This window comes from Corvus hawaiiensis, chromosome 26, assembly GCF_020740725.1.
Source record: "Corvus hawaiiensis isolate bCorHaw1 chromosome 26, bCorHaw1.pri.cur, whole genome shotgun sequence".
In the NCBI taxonomy this organism is placed as follows: Eukaryota; Metazoa; Chordata; class Aves; order Passeriformes; family Corvidae; genus Corvus; species Corvus hawaiiensis.
This window is the reverse complement of record NC_063238.1, coordinates 44,781,140-44,806,771: the sequence shown is the minus strand read 5'-3', so window position 1 is coordinate 44,806,771 and position 25,632 is coordinate 44,781,140. Positions and strand designations below refer to the sequence as shown.

The following is a 25,632-nucleotide window of genomic DNA, read 5'->3' as shown; positions in this document are numbered from 1 at the left end:
CATTTCCACTGGGAATCAAAATCTCTGAGATTTGGGATGAGATTGATCCCCACAAATCATGGAATGGTTTGGGTTTGAAGGGACCTTCAAGACCATCTCATTCCAACCGCATTCCGTGGGCAGGCACACCTTCCACTGTCCCAGCTTGCTCCAATCCCTGTCCAACCTGCCCTTGGACACTTCCAGGGATGGGGCATCGACAACTTCTCTGGGAATCCCACCCTCACAGGAAAGAATTCCCAAAGGAGCCTTAAAAACAACCAACGACAATTTCAGAGGTGTGAAAACCCAATTTTCCCATTATTCCTAAAAAGCACTGCAGAGCAGAGGAGCCGGGAATGACTCCACACTTTTTTTTCCCCCTTTAATTGGTTGCTCCAGAGTTTAAAAGACAACTCCAGGAAATGACTTTCCATAGCTCCTAATTAAGCCGTGGAATTTGGCAACGCAGCCAAATCCCATAAATAGGTTCAAAGGAGAATTAGACGAGTTCAAGGAGGACAAGAGCTTTTAAATGGGATATTCCAAGGTTAGGAAATCCCCAGGAGCAGGCAAGGATCACCCTGCTCTGCCCTGAGTGGTTTTCCCCTTTTTTGGAGGAATTTTTGCTGTGGAGAATGGAACGAAGCCACAAAAAACATTCCTACCCCTCCATCTCCCAATATCCCACTTGGCATCCATGCCTTTGGCATCGTCCCATCCCTTCTGGCCTGGAGGACACAGGGATAAGACTCCCAAAAAACCCCCGGAGGCTTCAAAGAGCAGCTTCAGAAAGAGGAAAGGATGGATTTTTTTCTGTCTTATCGGAGCACGTTTGGCCACTTTTCGACGCTCCCAATCCAAACTTCACAGCGCTGGCGTCAGCTGCGCGTTATCTCCTTGAAACTCCGAGGAAAAAAAAGGAATCTAGGAAGCTGCCAGAGAGCTGATAACACAAACAGCCCGGGATGAATTGAGGATCCACATGAAAGCAGCGAATTCGCTTGGATTCAACCTCCAGCCTCTCAAAGGAGCTCCGGAATTTTATCCGGAGGCTTTTGTGATCCGATATCTCTCCTGACACCAATTAATCACTTTTTAGCCTCTTGCCTTATTAAACCTCGGAGAGGTCAAGGGCTTGGGGATATCAGCCCTGGAAAAGTTTGGAGTTAAAGGGAAGAGGGCGAGTGAGGACAGAAGGATGGAAATTCTTTTTGCCGAGGGGTGGGAGAGGCTGCAGCACCAGGCTGGAGCTGGAAGAGTCGTTTATCATCCCAGAATGCTGGGAGAGGAGCTGGAGGACACCATGGAATGGGATAGGGAGGGAAAGAGGAGGTGGAGATCCCAGGGAAGGGGCTGGGGGGTGCCAACATCTCCAGGGTTTTGGGACAGCATTCCCAAAAAAACCTCAGAGTGTTTTAATCGATAAGAAACTTCCTGAACTGGAGATCCCCCAGAAAATCCACGGTCCCAGGAGAACTTTGTGATCCATTATCCATGATTTTTTTATAAAGTCCTAAGCCTTCACGGATTTCCATCCAAACCAGATCCAAACCAATGGATCCAAATTCTGCCTTTACAACCAGGACACCTTCCATTGACTTGTCCTCCTGGAGAAAAATTCCCAGGATTTGTGGGGTAGTTTTGGGATGGGAAGAGCTGGTTTTCCAACCTCCGAGGTGGGACCAAGGTGGGGGTTGGGTGAAGCTGGAGCAGATGATTCCCACCTTGAGGATGGATCATTTTGGATGGCGGCATTCCATGAAATCCCACTCCTCAAATCAGCTCTAATTTGCTCCCAAATCCCAAATTTTCAGCCCTGAAGTTTCCAGAAATCCGAGTGAAGATTATCTGAGTGGGACTTGCCAACACTGACTCAAAGACTTCCTAAAAATCTGCAACAAATTAATCTTATTTTGCTTTTCCAATCAGAATCTTCAGAGGAAAAGATGATTAATGGGTTATTAATGCAAATAAGCTCTTTGGAAGTAGGGAATATCCAGAGGAATGCTTTGAACCCTAAGCCAAAAACCCAGGAACAAGCAACAACCTGGAGCAATCCGAGAAAAACCTGGAGTGATGAGAATTGAAAGAAGAAAGTTCCACCCACACCCCCCCGCCCCAAAAATTCCTACAGAAAAAGGAATTCTGCCCATCTCAGGTGTCTTCACTTTGTATTCTGTGTAAAGGAAAACGCCAGAAGCTGGAAATCAAACACCACAAAAACTCCCACCCGGAAAAGTCCATTAAAATACTGGAAAGGATGTTCCTTATCCCAAAATTCCTGGTGGTTTTGCTGCTGCCTTGTGAGAGGGATATGTGCAGGAATCACCCCAGCTCAGCTAAACCGGTTTTTTATTTAATTCCCAATTTCTACCCCGTTTCCCTTGGATCACCAGGATACAGCCTCTGGAATGGCTTCCCATTCCAGAGGGCAGGGAAAAATGGGATAGTGGGAAGGAATTCTTGGCTGCGAGGGGGGCGAGGCCCTGGACTGGAATTCCCAGAGAAGCTGTGGCTGCTCCATCCCTGGAAGTGTCCAAGGCCAGTTTGGAGCAACCTGGGGTAGGGGAAGGTGTCTGGGGGGAGTGGATGGGATTTTCCCTTCCCACCCAAACCATTCCATGATTCTCTGACTGATATCCCTGATTTTTCCCTACGGATGGGGTTTTTAAGGGGGGAAAAAAGCCAAGTTTGGCTTTTTGGGTCAGTGGCAGCTGCGGGGAGGCAGAGACGGAGCGGAGCAGGGAAAAATTCCGGTCGCAGCTGCTGAATCCCGACCCTCCTCACCACATGTCCAAAACACCCTTTCCTTAAACGCCCGTTTTTTAACTCCTTTGGGAAACCCTCATTTCCATAAATTTCAATTCATCCTAATCCTGAGGGGAAAAAGATTCAATTTAAAGCTTTAAACTTAAAAAGGTGGAGCCTGGATGGAGGAAAAGCTCAAGCGTGGATGAGGATTGGAAAAGTGGGATCCCCAATGTCACAGAGGTTGGAAAACAGCAGGAAAAGGACAAAAATTCCAACAAAGCAGTAAAAATCCACCTTTTTTTGGGAATTCAAGTGGTATCGGAGCATGGGAAGTGGATATTTTATGGATTTAACATAGGGAAAATAAGGTCTGAACACACATCCTTAAATTTAAATTCCAGAATGGAATAACTTTAAATCCCAGTTCCAAGTCTGCCTTTCCTGAGATTTCCCAGGATAAACATCACTGGGAGGAAAAAGGGAATATTTGATAATGGCAGAAAACAAGGAATAATCCACAACAAACCTAAGGGAAAAGCAGCACTGAGGAAAAAGTTGGAAAAAACTTGTTTTCCTTGCTAAGCCCAACCCCAAGCGGAGGAAAACGAGGCTCAGAGCACATCCCGTGCTTTTTGAACTCCGAAACATCCACGGAATGAGGTCGGAAAAACAGCAGAGAACTACGAGCAGCAAATCTGACCCGGAGAGAAAAGTATTCCTCCTCCTCCCTCCTTTGCCAGAGCCGCAGCAAACATTGGCACGGCTCCTCCGGGGGTCGAATTCCTTGGAAATCCCGAGCTGGGGCTTTGGAATGGTTTTCCCTTGTCCTCGGGAAGCGGCAGCTGCTGGCGAGCAGGTGATTCCGAGGCCACCTGTCGTTATTTGATTCCCCACCACGGCTGGGATCGGGATGAGGGAGGAATCCAGGAGGAGGAGGAGGAGGAGGAGGAGGAGGAGGAGGAGGGATGAGGATTTGGGATGAGTCACGCCAAGCCCCTGGGATGAAAACAAGGAATCCTTGTTCCCAGGACGTCAACTCCATTTAACTGTTGCCGTCACCCTGTGGAATTTGATCCCTGAAAAAAACCGTCCCTGGGATGATGGGAGCAATTAGAAGGTGTAAGATGAGATGACCTTCCCAAGGTCACCTCCTAAATATCCGATAACCTCCCGGTCCTGCTCCGATAGGGAGAAAAATACGGAAGCAGCTCTCCCCCCCTCTTCCCGACAGCGCCGCCGGGATATTTTTAGGACTGGGAGATAAGGCTGGAAAACATCGAGTGCTTCCAAGCTCCAAGACGGGTGCTCCAGACAGCAAATCCCATTTGGGAAAAGAACCTTCCCCCCCCTACTGCTGAGAGGAGCCACAAAATCCCTCAATCCTTTGTAGGAGGAAAATTACGGGATCTGTGTGGTTGTTGGAGTTTGCGCTGCTTCCCTACTCCCTGTTCCGCTCCCAAATCCAGGGGTGAAGCACCAAAGAAAAAGCCTGGATTGTTCCTCCGAATGTGAGCAGGGATGAAAAGCAGAGGGAAAACGGAGGGAACGCTTGTTATCTGCACGGAAAGCGGGCCATATGTTCCGTGGATATAAATCACTCCGACAGCGTGACTTGTGCCCGGGTGCGGGATCCGAGGGCTCAGCACAGTTGGTGTGGAATCTGTCACTCCACAGGCGGAGGGAAAGGGAGCTGGAAAAGGTGGATGTTCCCCATCTTTGCCCTTCTCCCAAACCTTCTCCCCCATCCTGGAGAAATATTCATCCACACCTTCCCGCTGGAGCTGTAGGAAGCAGGAGAAGGGGGAATTCTCCCCCTCTGGGCTGCTCAGGTGAGATCCCACCTGGAATTCTGCATCCAGCTCTGAGGTCCAACAGCAGAAGGATCTGGAGTTGCTGGAGCAAGTCCAGAGGAGGCCACGGAGATGCTGCAAGGGCTGGAGAGAAGCTGGGAGAGCTGGGAATGTCCAGCCTGGAGAAGGGAAGGATCCAGGGAAACCTCAGAGCCCCTTCCAGTGCCTAAAGGGGCTCCAGGAGAGGGACTTGGGGTAAGGGATGGAGGGACAGGACACAGGGAATGGTTTAAACTGATCGGGAATTTGGGATATTGGGAAGGAATTCTTGGCTGTGAGGGTAGTGAGGGGCTGGAATGGAATTCCCAGAGAATCTGTGGCTGCCCCATCCCTGGAAGTGTCCAAGTCCAGGTTGGATGAGGCTTGGAGCAACCTGGGATGGTGGAAGTTTTCCCCACCCATGGGATTCCGTGATCTTTAAGGTTCCTTCCCACCCAAACCATTCCATGATTTTGTGCCGCTGTTAAACCACACTTGGAGCACCTGGAGTTTGTATCCAGAGCTTTGGGAGCCACCAACGGATCCATCCTCACTGGTTCCAGTGGATCCCAGTGGATCCCAGTTCCCCCCTGGATGCTGCAGAAAAACCCCTCTAAAAACCCTCCCTGGAACTCCAAGGATTCCCACAGGGAATAATGACTTCATTCCAAACTTTGAAAGGGAATTCAAACACACCCAATCCAGGACTAGACCAGCTCATGAACTCCGAGGAAAATTCCAAACAGGTCTAAATATCCCTGAAAATTCAAAAAAAAAAAAAGGAATGCCAGAAATAAATAAATAAATGTCCCCCCCCCCCCCCTCCCCCCCCCCCCCCCCCCCCCGCAATCCATGGATTAAAACGTGGATATTTCACTTTGGGAACTAAAGCAGGGACGCCAATAAAGAACATTCCACCTAAAAATGCTCCTTTGGCACCAAAATCACGCAAGGAACCCAAACACTTCCATGTTCCGCCACTCCTTGGAAGGAACATTCCAGAAGGAATTCCCAAAGAGCAAAACCTCATCCCAAACCCACCACGGGAGAGTGACTTGGCAGGTGCGGGAGCATTTGCTGCTTCCAGAGGCTCCTCTGGCAGGAGGAGTGGATTCCAGAGGCTCCCACCCGTAGGATACTCCTCAAAACTTGGACTGGATGGGCAGTGAGGATGAGGAAGGCTCATTTTTCACTAAAAATCTTGGATATTTGTGCAACAGGAGCTTCCCAGAGTTCCCTAAACACAGGAGAAAAGGAAACCTCAGCGTCCCCACCAGAGCAGGAAAAGGAGGAAGGAATTTAGGATGAGAATGTAGCAATGAGGGAAAAGAGCATCCTTCCCACAAAAACCCCTCCAGGAGGGCCAGAACACCCCCTCCCTCCCTTTTCCGATTTTTCAGTCCTCATTCCAGATGGGAGACGGGAAATCGCAGTTCTCCAATACCGTTTTTCCCTGCTTTTATAACCTCGTTTCCCTGTTTTTATCATCTTTTAGGAAGCATCTGGAGGTCACCGGGGCCCACATTCCCTTCCTCCCCCAAGCACAGGAAACCTGGAATTCTCCCACTCAGCATCCAAACACCCCAATGTCCAAGGATGGACATCTCCCCACCATTCCTGGTGGCCAAAAACCTGGAAAACGACCAAGGGGAGACCCCTCCATGCTGCAGCTGTGCATCCTTTCCATGGAAAATCCTGCTTTTCCCTTCCCCACCACCCCTTTAGGCGGAGAGGACACTTGGATCCATTCCCAGCCTCCTCTCCGGGCTGGAGGAGCTCATTAAGCGCCGGCATTAACGCGGTGCCCTCTCGGAATCCGCAGCGGATCCATCTGGAAGAGGCTCTCCCCCACTCCAGTTATCCGACGGTTGGGAAGACATTCCGGGAATGCTCAGGCACCATCTGGGCTGCTTGAAGCAGGGGCAGAGCCATTCCCTGGTCCTGGATGCTCCTCATGGAACCTGGGGGAGATCCCGGTGATCCAGCCTTTCCATGCTCTGTTTGTTAGGAGCCCCCAGAGATCTCCGCTATCCAAAGGTATCCATACGTGGTTGTGTTATCCCAGCCTGCTCCAGCAGGGAGAAAAGCAGGAAAAATCCAGTGGGAAGGCTCCCAGATTGTCCAGCCTGTGGAAGTTGGACCCAACACACTCCTGCTCCCGTGTGTCGGTCCTCATTCCCATTTTTCCGAGGGTTTTGTGGGCAGGAATCCCGTTTGGAGGATTAGAGCTGTTCCTGTGCTGTCTCCAGCCTGGAAAAATTTGGTTTCACCCCCTACACTCCTCCTCCTTTCTCCGATGTTTCTGGTGGTGTCGGGTCGGCCAACGGGAAAATTGGGGATACTTGGCATGGGAACAACTGCCAAGGACCGTGGGAGATGGGATAAACCCATCCCAGACATCACAGGGAGCCATGGAATGGTTTGGGTTGGATGACCTTAGGGATCATGAAATTCCACCCCCTTCCATGGGCAGGGACACCCTCCTCTATCCCAGGTTGCTCCAAGCCTCATCCAACCTGGCCTGGGACACTTCCAGGGATCCAGGGGCAGCCACAGATTCTCTGGGAATTCCATTCCAGCCCCTCACTACCCTCACAGGGAAGAATTCCTTCCCAATATCCCATCCATCCCTGCCCTCTGGCAGTGGGAAGCCATTCCCTGTGTCCTGTCCCTCCATCCCTTGTCCCAAGTCCCTCTCCAGCTCTCCTGGAGCCCCTTTAGACCCTGGAAGGGGCTCTGAGCTCTCCCTGGATCCTTCCCTTCTCCAGGCTGGACATTCCCAGCTCTCCCAGCCTCTCTCCAGCCCTTGCAGCATCTCCGTGGCCTCCTCTGGACTCGCTCCAGCAGCTCCAGATCCTTCTGCTGTTGGACCTCAGAGCTGGAAACAGAATTCCAGGTGGGATCTCACCTGAGCAGCCCAGAGGGGAAAAATTCCCCATTCCTTGCTTCCCAGGCCATGGGATGAGCCCAGGACATGGGGGATTTTTGGGATGTGAGCGCACATGGATGGGCCATGTCCAGTTTTTCATGCATCAACACCCCCAAGTCCTTCTCCTTGGAGCTGCTCTCCCATCCCTTCATGGCCCAGCCCGGATCCAGGAAGGAAAGGAACAGTTCCTACAGCAGCAGGAGGACTTGTCCGTATTTCCCTCCATCCTCGTTCCAGCGAGGATTTGGGATGCTGCAATACCTTGTTTTTGTCAAAGAGGAATTCTCCAGCCGTGCGGCGGGAACACCAAAACATTCCAGAGTCAAAGGGATCCTCTGGAGAGCAGCAAGAGGAGAGGCTCAGGTGTTCCACTTCCCTTAAACCTCCTGCATCCATCACACCCCAAAACCCAAGGAAACCTCGGGCTTTCCTAGGAGCCACTCCCTCAATCCCAGCTGTTGATCCCATTTCTGGAGATTTTGTGTCCATCCCATTCCAAAGTGCCGCTGGAATCAACGGGGCCCATAAAACATTGAACGCTCTAAGGATCCGAATCCTTCGGAGGATTCCAATCGAGAAAAAGCGTGGAAACCTGCCATTAAATCCCATTTTTTCCAGGGTTTGGAAGTGGGCTGGGCACAACCAGGTTTGTTAAAAGCTCCGTGCTGATTCCAAAATGATATCCATGGCTCAGGGCTTTTGTTCCTCCTCCTCCTCTTCCCCCAAATTCCGGCAATAAAAGAGCGACGTTCGTTAATTCGGGATTAAATACAAAAGAGGGGGGAAAAAAATCACGGAGGCCTCCAACCTCTTGGATTTTCCATTCATCCCGAGCTATTCCAGGCTCTGCGTGCTGCTGGGCACCCTCGGAGAAAAGCATTCCCGGAGCAAAAGCCGATGGTTCCGTCGGCGCCGCCCCGAAAATTAACGCAGCGGCTGCTCCGGGTCTGGAGTGGCAGTGGCTCCTCCTTCCCTGTGGCAGCTCCTGGGGTAATTCCTTGCTCCTGCTGGGAGCACAAGAAAAGCCTTTGGGGTTTTTTTTTTTTTTGGAATATCCATGTTTTTTTCCCATGAGGGGATCGGCAGCTCGTGGGGAATTGCGTTGGCAATGACTGGAAAAAAATCCCAAAGCGTGCTCAAGTCTCGATTCCGTGTTATAGGTGGAAGGAAAATGCTTCTGGAATACAAAAATCGGGGTTCGGATCCTCAGCCTGTGGTTTGGATCCTTAAACCTGAGGTTTTGATCCCAAACTTGAGGTTTGAATCCTAATCCTGAGGTTTGGATCCTAAAACTGAGGTTTTGATCCTAAATCTGAGGTTTTGATCCAAAATCTGAGGTTTTCATCCTAAACCTGAGGTTTTGCTCCTGAAATTTCAGGTTTGGATCCTAAACCTGAGGTTTTGATCCCAAGCTTGAGGTTTGGATCCTAATCCTGAGGTTTTGATCCCAAATCTGAGGTTTGGATCCTAATCCTGAGGTTTGGATCCTAAACCTGAGTTTTTGATCCTAAACCTGAGGTTTTGATCCTAAATCTGAGGTTTTGATCCTAAACCTGAGGTTTCAACCCAAAAACCTGAGGTTTTGATCCCAAACCTGAGGTTTTGGATCCTAAACCTGGAGTTTGGATCCTAATCCTGAGGTTTTGATCCCACATCTGAGGTTTGGATCCCAAACCTGAGGTTTGGATCCTAAAACCTGAGGTTTTGCTCCTGAAATTTGAGGTTTTGATCCCAAACTTGAGGTTTTGATCCTAAAACCTGAGGTTTTGGATCCTAAACCTGCAGTTTGGATCCTAATCCTGAGGTTTTGATCCCAAACCTGATGTTTTGATCCTAAAACCTGAGGTTTGGATCCTAAAACCTGAGGTTTTGCTCCTGAAATTTGAGGTTTTGATCCCAAAGTTGAGGTTTTGATCCCAAACCTGAGGTTTTGATCCTAAAACCTGAGCTTTGATCCACTAAAAAGGCCCCAAACCGATGTCATCACCATCCTTGGTGGGCCTGGATCTATTCCTGGGAGGCCCCTGATAAGAAGGGCCCCGTGGCAGGACTCGTTATCACTTCAGCTCTTAATTGATAACAACTTTTAATTACCTAAATCCACTTAGTAACTCATTTTCCTAAAACCAGCCAGATGGACGGCTCCGATTGCGCCAATTCCGCTCGGATTCCTGGGATTTCACCCATTCTCTGGGCATCCCACAGTTTCCCGGGGTGGGAATGTGCAGGAATGCGAGGCGCTCCTCCAGTCTCCCGGAAACTCTTCCCAACATTCCCTGGAGACAAAATGGGAGGAGCGATCCCGAAGATTTTTTTTGCTTGGGATAAGGAGCTGAACAAGCTGCGGATGAATTCCCGCTTTTTTCGTTTATCCAGCACAGGGACAGATGGAGCGGCTGTGCTCCGTTTCCAGCGGGAACAGATCCGTCTGGAAAACGCTCCAGTGCTGGGTTTTTATCTGGATCTTGGAGCACACGGAGGGGAGGTCGGCCAGCTCCCCCTCCCTCCACCCGACAGACGGCTTGGGCAGCTGCCAGAGCATCCATTCTGGCTTTTCCCGAGTCATTCCCAAGCTTCTCCACACCCCCCTTCCCGGTTTTCCTCAGGTTGCATCCCAAGTGATGCCCATCCGAGGTAAAAATCATCAATCCACCTTTCCTTTGCTGTTGGTCAGGTGGGGAATGACAGGAAAACAAGCCGGAAAATTAAGCTGAAATCTTTGCAGCTTCATTAAATTCCCGTATTTTATTGGGATAATCCCAAATCCTAACAGCAAGGGCTGTGCCATGCCGGCGAGCCTGGAATTCCCACCTGGAAGCTGGACCAAAAAGGACTTTCAAAGTTCCTAAATGGATCCTGCATCATCCCGAGGCGATTTTTTTGGCTACAAGACATGGAATTAAGGACGGTAAGCAAGGAAAAAAAACCCTGGAGAAGTAAGGAAATAGGAAAAAAGAAGGAATGTGAAATGAAGACATGAGGAATCACACGGTGGAGAAGGGAACGGGGCTGGAATCTTCATTTCCTAAGGATCTTTCCAGCAAAAATCCTAAACTTTAACATTCTGAGTCCCAGATTTCCCCCTCAGCTGAGAACAATTCCCTATATCCCTGTGGCACCTTTCCCTGCAGGATTTTTCCAGGCTCTGGCAAAGGATTCCTAGGAAGCGCACATCCCTTCCCTGCTTTCCCCACATTCCATGGATGCTTTCCTGAATTTTTTTCAGCCAGAACCGTCATTTCTTTGGACTATTTGTTCCAGTCTGAAACCCCAAATCTGCAGCCAGGAGGTGAAGTTCATGGAGTCATGGAATGGTTTGGGTTGGGAGAGACCTTGGAAGATGATCCAACAACACCCTTTTCCATGGGCAGGGACACCTCCCACTATCCCAGGGTGCTCCAAGCCCCATCCAAACTGGACTTGGACACCTCAGGGATGGAGCAGCCACAGCTTCTCTGGGAATTCCATTCCAGCCCCTTGCCACCCTCCCAGCCAAGAATTCCTTCCCAATATCCCACCCAAATCTCCCCTTTCCCAGTGGGAAGCCATTCCCTGGGTCCTGTCCCTCCATCCCTTATCCCAAGTCCCTCTCCAGCTCTCCTGGAGGCCCTTGAGGCACTCGAGGGGGAACCTCCCAGGGAACAATTTCCGAATCCCTTGGATCATGGGAACTCTCATCCCTGGTAAACTTCCAGCTCTCCCAGTGCTGTTTAATCCCTAATTTTCTACAGCTTCATTAGGCAACCACATGCAAATCCCTTCCCTTTTTCCTCTCATTCCCTCTGCTTTCTGCGGTTCAGCATTCCAGGAAAAAACTGGGAATGTGCCGAAGACCTGAGCGTGGAAAGCCCAACGCTTCCACGTCAAGCCCAGGCACGGAATAAATCTTCCCAAATTAATCCCAAGTGCTCAGGGAGAGACACTCCAGGCACCTGTGCAATTCCAGGGTGTGTTCGGAATTAATTATCATAAATCCTGGATATTTATTTGTTGAGTCAGGCAGGGAAATACTTGGAAAGCACAGGAAAGGGGAGGGGGGGGGTGCTCTGGATTCCATTTTATCCAATCCCGTTTCTCCTGTGCCGGCAACGGGGATGGAAAATGTTTTCCAGCAGGAAAGGGGGGAATTCTGCCCCTCTGCCATGCTCATTCCCACCTGGAATTCCACATCCAGCTCTGGGGGCTGACAGCAGAAGGACGTGGAGCTGCTGGAGCAGATCCAGAGGAGACCACGGAGATGCTCCAAGGGCTGGAGCTGCCAAGCTGGGAGAGCTGGGAATGTTCAGCCTGGAGATGGGAAGGATCCATGGAGACCTCAGAACCTCTTCCAGTGCCTAAAGGGCCTCCAGGAGAGGAGGGGATGAGGGATGGAGGGACAGGACACAAGGAATGGCCTCGCAGTGGAAAAGTGGAAATTTAGGTGGGATATTGGGAAGGAATTCTTGGCTGTGAGGGTGATGAGGGGCTGGGATGGAATTCCCAGAGGATCCGTGGCTGCCCCTGGATCCCTGGAAGTGTCCAAGGCCAGGCTGAGCAGGACTTGGAGCCCAGATGTAAAGGAAGGTTGGGTCAACGGGATCATTTATTCCCGTGATCCCAAAGCTGGAACCAGAGGTGGGGAGGAAGCAGCTACAGGGAGAACACACGGAATCCTCGGTGCAACTTCCAGGAACCAACTCCTGGCTCTTTTTCCTTCTCATTAATGGGATTCTGTTCCTTAGTGCCACACTAATGACCTCAGAATAGAGCTATTAAGGGATCCCAACGTGTCTTGAGGCTGTCCAACAGCTCTTCCCATTCCCATGTATTCCTGGAAAATTTAATTGTGTCTGGACACAGCCCTGCTCCAGAGGACCCTGAGGGGTGGACGAGATGACCTCCGGTGGTCCCTTCCAACCTCACCAACTCTTGATTCCATGGGATTCCATGTTTTCCACCCACAGCCCTGGAGGTTCCCAGGGCACTTTTCCCATTGGAATGCAAAGCCAAGCCATTCCCAAACACCTCCAATAATCCCCCGGCTTTGCCACATCCCTTGGGATGCATCCAACCTCCTCTGCCCGGCCTAAACCTGGATTAGGTTGGAGATTAGCTGGAATTTCCTCACAGAAAGCTGGATTAGACCTTGGAATGGGAATCACCATCCCTGGAGGTGTTTACGGAAAGACTGGAGGTGGAAATTGGTGCCATGGTGGGGTTGGGTCACAGGTTGGACTCGATGACCCTGGAGGTCTTTTCCAACCTCTGCAATTCCATAAATAAACTCATTCCAAGAGGAGCTGAGGCTCCGACTGCCATCAGGGAGATGTCGGAGCAAAATTTGGATCTAGGACGGGAAGCAGGAAGCAGAGGGAGGACATGGTGGTGACTCCAGGGACATCTCCTGTCCCCTGGTCCCCTCCCTTGGCTCCCCACTGGCCCCGTAGACGGTACAGGAGGAAAAACTGGGATAACCTGATCCCTGAGGAAAACAGGGAGCAGCTGCCAGGGAAAGGAATATTTCCTAGGAAAAAAATCCCAAAAAGGGGATCGCAGGTGCCACGAGTGACAAACTCATCTCTTATTCCGACCTTTTGGAGAGTGTAGCATTTGGGAATTCCCTGGATTGGCTCTAAGGCAAAAAGAGAAATATCCGCCGCTTTTCTTAGGAAAGGATTTCTTCCCTTTTAGAAGCTGCTAATGGAAAACTTGGGAAAAGATGGGAATTCTATTCCCAGTCCCTCACAGCCAAGAATTCCTTCCCAATATCCCATCCATCCCTGCCCTCCGGCAGTGGGAAGCCATTCCCTGTGTCCTGTCCCTCCATCCCTTCTTCCCAGTCCCTCTCCAGCTCTCCTGGAGCCCCTTTAGGCCCTGGAAGGGGCTCTGAACTCTCTCTGGAACCTTCTCTTCGCCAGGCTGGACATTCTCACCTCTCCCACCCTGTTTTCCTCTCATTTATTAATATTTTCCTATCATCCAACACTTTTTTTTTCCCAAAAAACCCCAGGCTGCTGGGACAATCACCTGGATCTTTCCGTTTGCCCTTTTATTGGCCTAAAAATCAGCTTTTATTCAGATTTTCCGGTTTCTTTCATTTCCAAGGCTCGCCAAAAAAATGATGGTCTGAAGGGCTTTTCCCACAATTACCCCATTCCCATAAAACCTTGGATCTCTTGAGGTCCCAACCCAGCCCAATCTTTGATTTATTTGCTGTAAATTATCCGATTTTTTAAAAAAAATTCACCGAAACTTGACCCTCTGCCCCCATTTTCCAAGGGACACCAGGTGAAATTCCATCAGAAGGAGGCCGAGCTCTCCGGCATTTTCTGCATTCCCACAAATCCATCCCCCGCACCCAATAAAACCCTTGCAGGATTCCCCGGGATTGTCATTTAGATACCCCAAGGATAATGAGGTGCCTTGGAGACGTGCCATGGATAGAGCTGGAGTCTTCCAATCCCATGTAAGGCCACGGTCGAGAAGATAAAAGGATTTTAGGGTTGGACTTGATGATCTTAAAGATCTTTTCCCGATGATCCCAAAGATCTGTTCCCACCCCAGTGATTCCCAATTTGCCCACCTGCCGCAGACGGATGGAGCCGCCCTCGTTTCGGCATTTCACAAAATCATGGAATGGTTTGGGTGGGAAGGGATCTCCAAGATCATCCCATTCCCACTCCCTGCCATGGGCAGGGACACCTCCCACTATCCCAGGTCACTCCCAGCCCTGTCCAACCTGGACTTGGACATTTCCAGGGCAGCCACAGCTTCCCTGGGAATTCCATTCCAGCCCCTCACCACCCTCCCCAGCCAAGAATTCCTTCCCAGTTATCCCACCCAAATCTCCTCTTTCCCAGTGGGAAGCCATTCCCTGTGTCCTGTCCTTCCATCCATTGTCCAAAGTCCCTCTCCAGCTCTCCCTGCTATGAATCATCCCAAATTTGCCATTCCAGTGAAAGCAACAACCACAATTCCTGGGGGACCTATGGATTTAAATTCCTTTGGCAAACCCAGCTCCCACAGAAAGTTGGACCCAGCTCCCGAAATTGGATTTGTTTGGTTTTTTCCCTTTGTTTATTTGTTTTTAAAGGAGGAGGATGGGGGATACCCTTCCCTTCCCAACTCTCCCTGCTCCTCGCTGTCTCCCAGGCTTGGCTCATCCGGCAGCTCCTGAAGTCCCACCGGGAATTAGGGGCGGAGGCAGCATTTTTCTGGCTCCTCAACCTCCCCCGTGGGGCTAATTAATATTCCTGAAGCACCACACCCCTAATTACAATAGACAAAAAGTGCTTTGGTCTCCGAAGTTCTCGACTCCGGATTTTCCCGGCGAATTTACATCCCGCAGAACACCCATTAACTCCATGTTTTTAATTACGGCATCAAAACCCTCTTGATTAGAGCACAAAAAAGCCGTCGACTCTCAAATTAAGAGCACAAAAAAACCCCTCCAGCTCATTCCCCTGGTCCCAGCTCACCAGGAAAACATTCCCTATCCCAAGAAAAGGATTCCAGACGGTGACACATGCTTGGCCCCCCATGGAAGAGCTCAGGGACGGGATGAGAGCTCCCCTCATTAGAATAAATTAGGATAGAGCAGATTTAGCAATAAAAGGACCTGGGGCAGCCCTGGGTGCTGGAGTTTTGTAGCCTTTTCCAGAGGATCCCGTCGCCTCCGGGATAATTCCATACGGACTGTGGCCCTTGACCGCATCCGCCGGGATGGGAACAGAGCCTTCAATGTTTCTCCGAGCCCTTTTCCATCCTCATTCGCTGCGATTGCATGGAAAAGGGCTTGGATAAAGGGCAAGGCTGTCCCCCTTCCAGGGAGTGCTTGTTCCCAATAATCCTTAACCATTCCCGAAATCTGCCCGTGCCGTCAATCCCGGGTGTATTTGGGAGTTGACCACACGGGCGCGAGCGTTTAACGGGAAGCATTAAACATGAAGGAATATTTGACATTCTTCCGCCTCACTTTAAGCACGAATTCCCCCGAACCGTGATCCTAATCAAAACACCAGGAAAAAAACCCATGGAAAACGGATAATCAACACCAAAACCAGCAGGAAAACTGTGCTCTGCAGGAATTTCAGGATGGCAGCGAAGCTCCATCCGGGAGCCCGCCAGCCCCCGCTGTCAAAACTGCTGACAGGGCTGCATCTGCCCAGGAAAAGGGACTCTGGATGTCCCCTCCTTCCGACATTCCCGCTCTCCCCGAGGCTGTTTCCAGCTTCAAAGAGGGAAGCCTGGGAATTACAGCCTCACACACCTGCAGGGTGGCACCGAGGAGCTTGTGGGGCAGCATGAAGCCAGGGAAGACAGGTTGGAGTGGGATATTAGAGAGGAAATTCTTCCCTGGGAGAGTGGGGAGGCCCTGGAATGGAATTCCCAGAAAAGCTGTGGCTGCCCCATCCCTGGAAGCGTCCAAGGCCGGGTTGGACAGGGTTTGGAGCAACCTGGGATTGTGGAAGATTGGAAGTGGCAGGGGGGTAGAATTTCATGAGCTTTAAACCCCCTTCCAGCCCAAACCACTCAACAGTTCCACGATTCCACCTTTTATCATCCAAGTCTTCTCCTCCCGAAGCGTCACCGAGCCCAGGGAAGAGGGAGAAAACCCCATCCACCAAACACAACCACTCCAAACCCCTTCCCGGTGCCACCGAGCCCGACGCCCACCTCCTTCCACGGAGAGATCCCATCATTCCTTCATCTGCCATCTCACACCATCCCTGCGGGGCTCCTCGGGACACTCCAGGGCCACCTTCTCCTTCCTCTCTGTTGACGTTGCATCCACCCGAAGGGTCTAATTTGGGGGTGATTCCCAAATCCGAGAGCGAGCCTCCGCACGCCTTTCCCGAGGAGACGGAGTCTCCAGAGGGCCTGGCAGAGAGCCCTCCCCTCCGGAGCCGTGTGGGTGATGGCGCTGCCCTCCCCGATCCAGCCTCCCCCGGGATTTTGCAACAGAAAGGAACCACAGAGGAGTTTTTTGCCGGAGCCAGCCGGCTCTTTCCGAAGAGCTTAATTAGTTGGGAGATGGGAAACAAGGGGTTGCTTTTTTGGTGGTGGTGTTACTTGGGGTTTTCTCTTTTTATTCCTTTTTTTTCCCCCCCGGAAAGTTTCCGATCTTCCCACTTCAAGGCTGCTCCGAGAACCTGAACGGGGTCATTATAACCAGGAGGGGACCTCATGAGTAATTCCCATACACAGAGTCCCAATCCCGATGTTTAAGACAAGACTGGCCTCAGATTCGCCTTTTTTTCAGGGAAAAAACAAAAGGGGAAAAAACAAAAAGGGAAAAAAAAAGGGAAGTCTGACCTCGCTGCGCTTTAGTTCTGAACTCGCAGCTGCAGCAGATGGCTCGGGAAGGTGGTGGAGAAAAAGCTCCAAAAAGGACAAAAGTTGGGAAAAAAAGACCTGACACGAGCAGAGGTTCCCCTGTCAAGCCACAAGGTGAACTCCACACAAGGTAAAATCCCATTTTTCCCAGGAAAAAGCAGTTTGGAGAAGACCTGGAAAGCAAGGGAGCTGCGGAGAAATCAAGATCAGATCTGGGATTTGGATCCTACATATTTAATAGCTCAGGCAAGGAATCCAGAAGTGACACCATGTAATCCATTTTTAATGCTCCATATTCTTCTTTCCGATGTCTCTTTCCACCTAAAAAATTTTCGGAGCGACGATTTATCCGGAGTGGTTGAATGTGAAAATAAAATTACGGCAGGGGAGGGATTGGGAGTTTAAGGATTCTCTCAGCTGGAAGGAGCCATGGCATAAATGAATTATTTCCTGAAAGAGGCTCTTTTATTCCTTCAAGGCAGAGGAATTCCAGGGAGTCGATACCGGCTCAAGATTTATGGATTTAGACTAAAAAAAGGGAAGATTCTGAGGAGATAGAAGGAAAAGGTGGTTTACGATGAGGGTGGTGAGGGGCTGGAATAGAATTCCCGGAGAAGCTGTGGCTGCCCCATCCTTGGAAGTGTCCAAGGCCAGGTTGGACGGGGCTTGGAGCAACCTGGGATAGTGGAAGGTGTCCCTGCCCATGGCAGGGTTGGGAAATGGATGGGCTTTAAGGTCCCTTCCCACCCAAACCATTCCATAATTATCCATGCACAATTCCAGAAGGTACTTCTGGAAAGAGCAGTTTATTAATCGGGTCTCCTGAGCCTAAAGTTTGGTCATAGAACCATGGAATGGTTTGGGTGGGAAGGGACCTTAAAGCCCATCCAGTTCAAGATCCTCTTGTTCCCAAGGGCAGGGACATCTTCTCCTATCTCACGTTGCTCCAAGCCCCGACACTTCCAGGGATGGAGCAGCCACAGCTTCTCTGGGAATTCCATTCCAGCCCCTCACCACCCTCACAGCCAAGAACTCTTTCCCAATATCCCATCCATCCCTGCCCTCTGGCAGTGGGAAGCCATTCCCTGTGTCCTGTCCCTCCATCCCTTGTCCCAAGTCCCTCTCCAGCTCTCCTGGAGCCCCTTGAGGAGCTGGAAGGGGCTCTGAGGCCTCCCTGGAGCCTTCCTTTCTCCAGGCTGGACATTCCCAACCTCTTTTGACAGAGGTGGTGACACCACACTGATAATCCATATCCTGTTGACCCCATGTCCAGACATTCCTTCCTTGCTGTATTTCCCACTGGGATCCGTCAAAAAAAACCCAACCCAATCCAACAGTGGCAGCTCAAACATTCCAGCTTTCCCTCCAGGAAAAGCTTCCGGTGGCGTTTTCTACCACTTAAAATGACCAGAGGAATCTTCATCCCATTTTTTGCTGCCCCAGTTCCCCACTCTTTCCTTCTTTCTGGCCATGTCCCTGATCCTACAGCCTTCCCCTCATGGAAAACCCAGGAATGTGTCACCTATTTTTCCAGATTTCACCAATATTTATTTTAATCCGGCCCTGATTAAGCCAAATGATTTTAATTATCCCTCAAATTCCAGTCTTGGAGCAACACTTGCAACCACTTTTGTGCTTCCAGTTGCCTTCAACTCACCAAAAAAAGCTTGGAAGAAGTCACTCCGAATAATGTCTCCGCTTCCCAAACCATCCAACTGGGAAAAGCCTGACCTACTTGGCAGGAGCGTGGAGAGCCTGCACTCTTATCTTTATTTTTTTTTTACTTTTTATTTCTTTTTAATGATTTAAGAGAATCCAAACAGGAAGCACTGGAGAGGCGGGAATTCCACAAAGTCATTAAGAGACCACCAGAGGGTTTGGAAGCCACTTATCCGCATTTTTCCCTGTAATTCAAATTGCCTCCATCGATTTGCCAAAACCAGGAACTTTACGCTGGGTTTTGACAGTTCCCAAACTGAGGTTTGGGGATGAGGAGAGGAATCCTGAGGAAAGGGCGAGCAGCAGGAAAATCAGGATGGATATTTATCTGGAAACATAAAAAAACAGATGGGAAACAACAAAAAAAAAAGGAGAGGTCTAAAAGGAAAGGGGAAGGAAAATACCTGGAATCTGTTCCTTTTTGGTCCTTCCTGTAACACTGAGAATAAGCAGGAGGAAAAAGACTAGGATAGGATAAGGTGGAATGGAATGGGATTCCTTCTCATCCTGGAGAAGGGAAAGGTCCAGGGAAACCTCAGAGCTCTTTCCAGGGCCTAAAGGGGATCCAAGAGAGCTGGAGAGGGACTTGGGATAAGGGATGGAGGGACAGGACACAGGGAATGGCTTCCCACTGCCAGAGGAAAGGGTTAGGTGGGATATTGGGAAGGAATTCTGCCCTGGGAGGGTGGTGAGGGGCTGGAATGGAATTCCCAGAGAAGCTGTGGCTGCCCCATCCCTGGAAGTGTCCAAGGCCAGGTTGGACGGGGCTTGGAGCAACCTGGGATAGTGGAAGGTGTCCCTGCCCATGGCAGGGTTGGGAAATGGATGGGCTTTAAGGTCCCTTCCCACCCAAACCATTCCATAATTATCCATGCACAATTCCAGAAGGTACTTCTGGAAAGAGCAGTTTATTAATCGGGTCTCCTGAGCCTAAAGTTTGGTCATAGAACCATGGAATGGTTTGGGTGGGAAGGGACCTTAAAGCCCATCCAGTTCAAGATCCTCTTGTTCCCAAGGGCAGGGACATCTTCTCCTATCTCACGTTGCTCCAAGCCCCGACACTTCCAGGGATGGAGCAGCCACAGCTTCTCTGGGAATTCCATTCCAGCCCCTCACCACCCTCACAGCCAAGAATTCCTTCCCAATATCCCATCCATCCCTGCCCTCTGGCAGTGGGAAGCCATTCCCTGTGTCCTGTCCCTCCATCCCTTGTCCCAAGTCCCTCTCCAGCTCTCCTGGAGCCCCTTGAGGAGCTGGAAGGGGCTCTGAGGCCTCCCTGGAGCCTTCCTTTCTCCAGGCTGGACATTCCCAACCTCTTTTGACAGAGGTGGTGACACCACACTGATAATCCATATCCTGTTGACCCCATGTCCAGACATTCCTTCCTTGCTGTATTTCCCACTGGGATCCGTCAAAAAAAACCCAACCCAATCCAACAGTGGCAGCTCAAACATTCCAGCTTTCCCTCCAGGAAAAGCTTCCGGTGGCGTTTTCTACCACTTAAAATGACCAGAGGAATCTTCATCCCATTTTTTGCTGCCCCAGTTCCCCACTCTTTCCTTCTTTCTGGCCATGTCCCTGATCCTACAGCCTTCCCCTCATGGAAAACCCAGGAATGTGTCACCTATTTTTCCAGATTTCACCAATATTTATTTTAATCCGGCCCTGATTAAGCCAAATGATTTTAATTATCCCTCAAATTCCAGTCTTGGAGCAACACTTGCAACCACTTTTGTGCTTCCAGTTGCCTTCAACTCACCAAAAAAAGCTTGGAAGAAGTCACTCCGAATAATGTCTCCGCTTCCCAAACCATCCAACTGGGAAAAGCCTGACCTACTTGGCAGGAGCGTGGAGAGCCTGCACTCTTATCTTTATTTTTTTTTTACTTTTTATTTCTTTTTAATGATTTAAGAGAATCCAAACAGGAAGCACTGGAGAGGCGGGAATTCCACAAAGTCATTAAGAGACCACCAGAGGGTTTGGAAGCCACTTATCCGCATTTTTCCCTGTAATTCAAATTGCCTCCATCGATTTGCCAAAACCAGGAACTTTACGCTGGGTTTTGACAGTTCCCAAACTGAGGTTTGGGGATGAGGAGAGGAATCCTGAGGAAAGGGCGAGCAGCAGGAAAATCAGGATGGATATTTATCTGGAAACATAAAAAAACAGATGGGAAACAACAAAAAAAAAAGGAGAGGTCTAAAAGGAAAGGGGAAGGAAAATACCTGGAATCTGTTCCTTTTTGGTCCTTCCTGTAACACTGAGAATAAGCAGGAGGAAAAAGACTAGGATAGGATAAGGTGGAATGGAATGGGATTCCTTCTCATCCTGGAGAAGGGAAAGGTCCAGGGAAACCTCAGAGCTCTTTCCAGGGCCTAAAGGGGATCCAAGAGAGCTGGAGAGGGACTTGGGATAAGGGATGGAGGGACAGGACACAGGGAATGGCTTCCCACTGCCAGAGGAAAGGGTTAGGTGGGATATTGGGAAGGAATTCTGCCCTGGGAGGGTGGTGAGGGGCTGGAATGGAATTCCCAGAGAAGCTGTGGCTGCCCCATCCCTGGAAGTGTCCAAGGCCAGGTTGGAGCACCTTGGGATAGTGGAAGGTGTCCCTTCCCATGGCAGGGGGTTGGAATTCCATGATCTTGAAGGTCTCTTCCAACCCAAATCATTCCATGATTCCACGATCCTACCACGTCCCTCTCTTCATCCACATGGAAGTGGAGGAGGTAATGAAATCACCTCATCCCAGTTATCCATAAAAATGAGATGAGGGACAGTCATTAATCCCATAAAACTCTAACGCTGAGCCACAGCTTGCATATAGGTCACGAAAATGATGCAGCACCTCGTAATTCCCAGTGGGAAGGGAGGGGGTGGCCAGGGCAGCACTGGGATAAACAGGAATCTGCTCTTTTCCTGGGAGAACTTGGCTTCTTGCACTCAAATCCCTCCTGAGAAGCCAAATTCCTCCAGGAAACTCATCCTGCAGTGCTCGAGAGCAACAAACGGGGAGAGATTTGGATCCTGTGGATGGAGAGCCGGAATAAAAGAGCCAGGAAATTGCCAAGTGCTGATCCTGCTTCTCCCAGAGTGTGGAATCTTTTTGGTGTCTTGAGCTTCCGGGGTGAAGGACAGTCCTTCAAGATGAATAACTCGAAATAACGGCACAGAACGCAGCAAATTTAGCAGGTTTTTGTCAGACTCCAAGTCAGCTGTCTGCAGCTAATTACAGGGATGTCAGGGAACTTGGGATTTGTCAGCTGGATTGAAGATGGGAGAAAGTTGCTTGGAAAATGTCTCGATTAAACTCCACAAAAATCCTGCAAAAATCCCACAAAAAGAACAGGATCTTTGTGGGGTTTCGGGGGTTCTGGCTCAGGGTTTTTGTTGCGGCCTTGGACACTTCCAGGGATGGGGGAGCCAAAGCTGCTCTGGGAATTCCATTCTAGTGGAATTCCCACTCTCCCAGGGAAGAATTCCTTCCCAATATCCCATCCATCCCTGCCCTCTGGCAGTGGGAAGCCATTCCCTGTGTCCTGTCCCTCCATCCCTTGTCCCAAGTCCCTCTCCAGCTCTCCTGGAGCCCCTTTAGGCCCTGGAAGGAGCTCTGAGGTCTCCCTGGAGCCTTCCCTTCTCCAGGCTGGACATTCCCAGCTCTCCCAGCTTGGCTCCAGAGCAGAGGGGCTCCAGCCCTTGGAGCAGCTCCATGGCTTCCTCTGGATCTGCTCCAGCAGCTCCACGTCCTTCTGCTGTTGGACTCCAGAGCTGGATGCAGAATTCCAGGTGGAGCCTCACCTGAGCGGGACAGACGGGGCAGAAATTTCCCCTCTCCTGCTCATGGTGTGGGATCCAAACATTTTACTGGAGGACAGCAGAGACCAGCTGGACCTTCACCTACCCAGGACTGGATCAAACTCTGGGAATCTCAAAGCTTGGGATTGCAGAAGCAACGCAAGACCAGGAACGGCGACAAATCAAAGTCTAGAGTTTAATTTCCATCAACACCCAATGCCTCAAAAGTTCAGGGTCACGGTGTCAACCCACTTAAGCGTGGCCTAAAACAGTTAAGCAAGAGCTGAGTCTGCACCTGAATCCTCCTGACCTTCATCCCATCCCATCCCATTAATTTCATCCCATCCCATCCCATCCATTAATTTAGATCGCTCCGAGCGTTTCATACTTGATTGCCAGGGAAGATAATTTGCTGTGCAAGCCCTGCTATCAAATCCCAGGCACCGAGCATGGATTTGGGGCAGAGGGATGCCAAACTCCGCAGGGACAGCCACTCCCAGTGAGGAATGTGCAGTTTCTTCCCAGAGGAGCCCACCAGAAACCATGGATTAATAGGAAAAACAACAAAACCAGGAAAAAGCAGATGAATTTTTTGACGTGAGAGAGGCAGAGAACGTGGAGATTGGCAAATCTCAACTGGTGGAACGAGTTTTCCCAGTCCAACTGAGACTTGGTGGATCAAGGAAGGGGTTAGAATTGCTTCCAAAACATTTCTGTAATCCTTTTAATGAAGGCAATAAAAATTCTGTTCATAGATCCAATGTATTTTTTGGAGATGAGGTTTTTTCCTCAAAAGCCTGGAAATATTTTCTAGCAACTGAGCCTGTGAGTTTTCCCAATAAATCCTTCCGGTAACTAAATGGGATCTAAGAGAGCTGGAGAGCGACTTTGGAAAAGTGGTAGGACAAAGGGAATGGCTTCCTACTGCAAGAGGACAGGGATAGGTGGGATATTGGGAAGGAATTCTTCCCTGGGAGGGTGGTGGATGCCTAAATCCACACCCCTGAAAGGGATTTTGTTCTGGAACCAGTTCATGTCCTGTTGGAACTCAACCACTAAAAAATAATATTCCATAATATTTACAGAGCAGAACTGGAATCGGGAGAGGTCAGAAAGTGCTTGGCCACCCAAGGGGAGAGGATTTTATTCATTTCCATGACCTACTTCAGGCCCTGGTGGCTGCAGAGCATCATTCCCTGCGGAAGTTCTGGGGGAAAACTGCATCCGCAGACGACATCACCCCTGAGGAAAGCGAGCTTTTATGAACACCCACAACGGCGTCAGCGAGTGGATCTCGAGTTTTTATTATGCAAAAAATGCATCATTCCCTGATTCCACAGGGGTTGTGTTCCTCATGGCAGAGTTTATCTGTTGCCATAATTTTATTTGCAGTTTAGCATCAGGAATTAAGCACAATAATGAGGGGTAAGTGGGAAGAAGCAGAAGGATAAAAAGTTGGAAGAAATCAGCTTTTAGAGGAATCCAGAGAAGCTGTGGCTGCCCCATCCTTGGAAGTGTCCAAGGCCAGGTTGGACAGAGGCTTGGAGCAATGTGGGATAGTGGAAGGTGTCCCTGCCCATGGCAGGGGAGTGGGATGAGATGGTCTTGAAGGTCCCTTTCCAACCCAAACCATTCCATGACATCAGTGACTTTCCCTGTAATTATAATTAGATATACAGGCACTTTCTCCACACAGTGTTGTGGATACATCCTTGGCTTTTTTCCCCCGGATTTCTACATCCTAAGCCCAAGCTTCCTTGGATAATGTAAAGAGGGAAAAAACAGTGCCAGCCACGCTCCTGGCCCACTTCCCACACTGTTTTGCTTCCCAGTATTATTTAACAGCATCTCCTATAGAATAACTACAAACATCAAATTTAGAGCTGAGACAATTCCCCTCCCAATTAAAAAATCCAGGAAGCAACTCAGACCCTCGGCCAGATGAGGAAGCAAGAGATTTCCCAAAGACAGGACTCTTCTTGGCCAAACTGGGGGCTCTTGGCTTCAAAGAGAGAGGCTGACAACTGGAAAAGCAGGAAAATCTCCTTAATGGCCCTTCCAACCACAAGTTGTGGCATCCCCTGGGTCCTGATGCTATCAGGGCTTCAAATATCCACAGGAGGGCTGTGCTATCCTCGTTTAATTCCCCAGTTTTGGTCTGGCTGGGCAATTACAGGAATTTTGCAAACATTTAATCCTTAAATGAACTCGACTCCGAGTTTAGCTTCCCACAGAGCCCAGCGGGTGCCTCTCAAAGAGGCGATCCATGGAGGAGCCGGTTGGATCCCATTGTGCCGGGACAGAGCCAAGCACTCAAGGAAAAATAAACGACCTGATGCCATCAAGCCTCCGCCTGCTCAACGCAATCCAAAGGCCGAGAGAATGAATGGAAGCATTGGGGTGAAGCCACACCCCCTGTGCAGGCGGTGATTATCCAAAGTTGCCAGACATGATGCAGCCCCATCCCATTTTGAGGAGGCTCAGGAGGTCCAGGGACACAAACACGGCCACTTCTGCTAGGCCGCGGCCTTGTTTGCATGTGATAAATCCCTTGAAAGAAAGAAAAACCCGGCTTTGGCTGGGAACTAATCTGCTTTGATAAGCATCAGTGTGCCAGACAGGATGCAGGTCCTGCTTCCCAAAGAGGCAAGGAGGGATAAAACAGCCCCATCCCATTCTGAGGAGGCCCAGGAGGTCCGAGGACACAAACGCAGCCACTTCCGCTAGGCCGCGGCCTTGTTTGGATGCAATAAATCCCTCAAAAGAAAGAAAAACCCAGCTTTGCCTGCGAACTAATTTGCTTTGATAAGCTTCAGTGTGCCAGACAGGATGCAGGTCCTGCTTCCCAAAGAGGCAGGGAGGGATAAAACAGCCCCATCCCATTCTGAGGAAGCTCAGGAGGTCCGAGGACACAAACGCAGCCACTTTCGCTAGGCCGCGGCCTTGTTTGGATGCGATAAATCCCTCAAAAGAAAGAAAAACCCGGCTTTGCGTGCGAACTAATCTGCTTTGATAAGCTTCAGCGTGCCAGACAGGATGCAGGTCCTGCTTCCCAAAGAGGCAGGGAGGGATAAAACAGCCCCATCCCGTTTTGAGGAGGCTCAGGAGGTCTGAGGACACAAACGCGGCCACTTCCGCTAGGCCGCGGCCTTGTTTGGATGTGATAAATCCCTCGAAAGAAAGAAAAACCCGGCTTTGGCTGGGAACTAATCTGCTTTGATAAGCATCAGCGTGGGAACTGGAAGCTCCAGTAACAACCAGTCAAAGTCTATTTATACAAGACATCCCTGCCAGGGATCCATAGGAGAACTGACA

At 50.1% G+C, this 25,632-nt stretch overlaps 1 protein-coding gene across 3 annotated transcripts in view; it reads right to left on the bottom strand.

Annotated features, from left to right (window-relative positions):
• ARHGAP39 (Rho GTPase activating protein 39) overlaps positions 1-25,632 on the bottom strand; it is a 108,478-nt gene that overhangs the window by 47,057 nt on the left and 35,789 nt on the right. Inside the window, exon 1 of one of the 3 annotated variants that reach the window (XM_048286201.1) lies at positions 16,147-16,340. The exons of 1 other annotated variant lie outside the window; for it this stretch is intronic. In XM_048286201.1, coding sequence (XP_048142158.1) covers positions 16,147-16,187 — 41 coding nt within the window. In that variant the 5' untranslated portion in view covers positions 16,188-16,340. Of the gene's footprint in view, positions 1-8,299; positions 8,335-16,146; positions 16,341-25,632 lie in introns of those variants that run through there. One more of the 3 variants, XM_048286202.1, reaches the window with a different exon arrangement.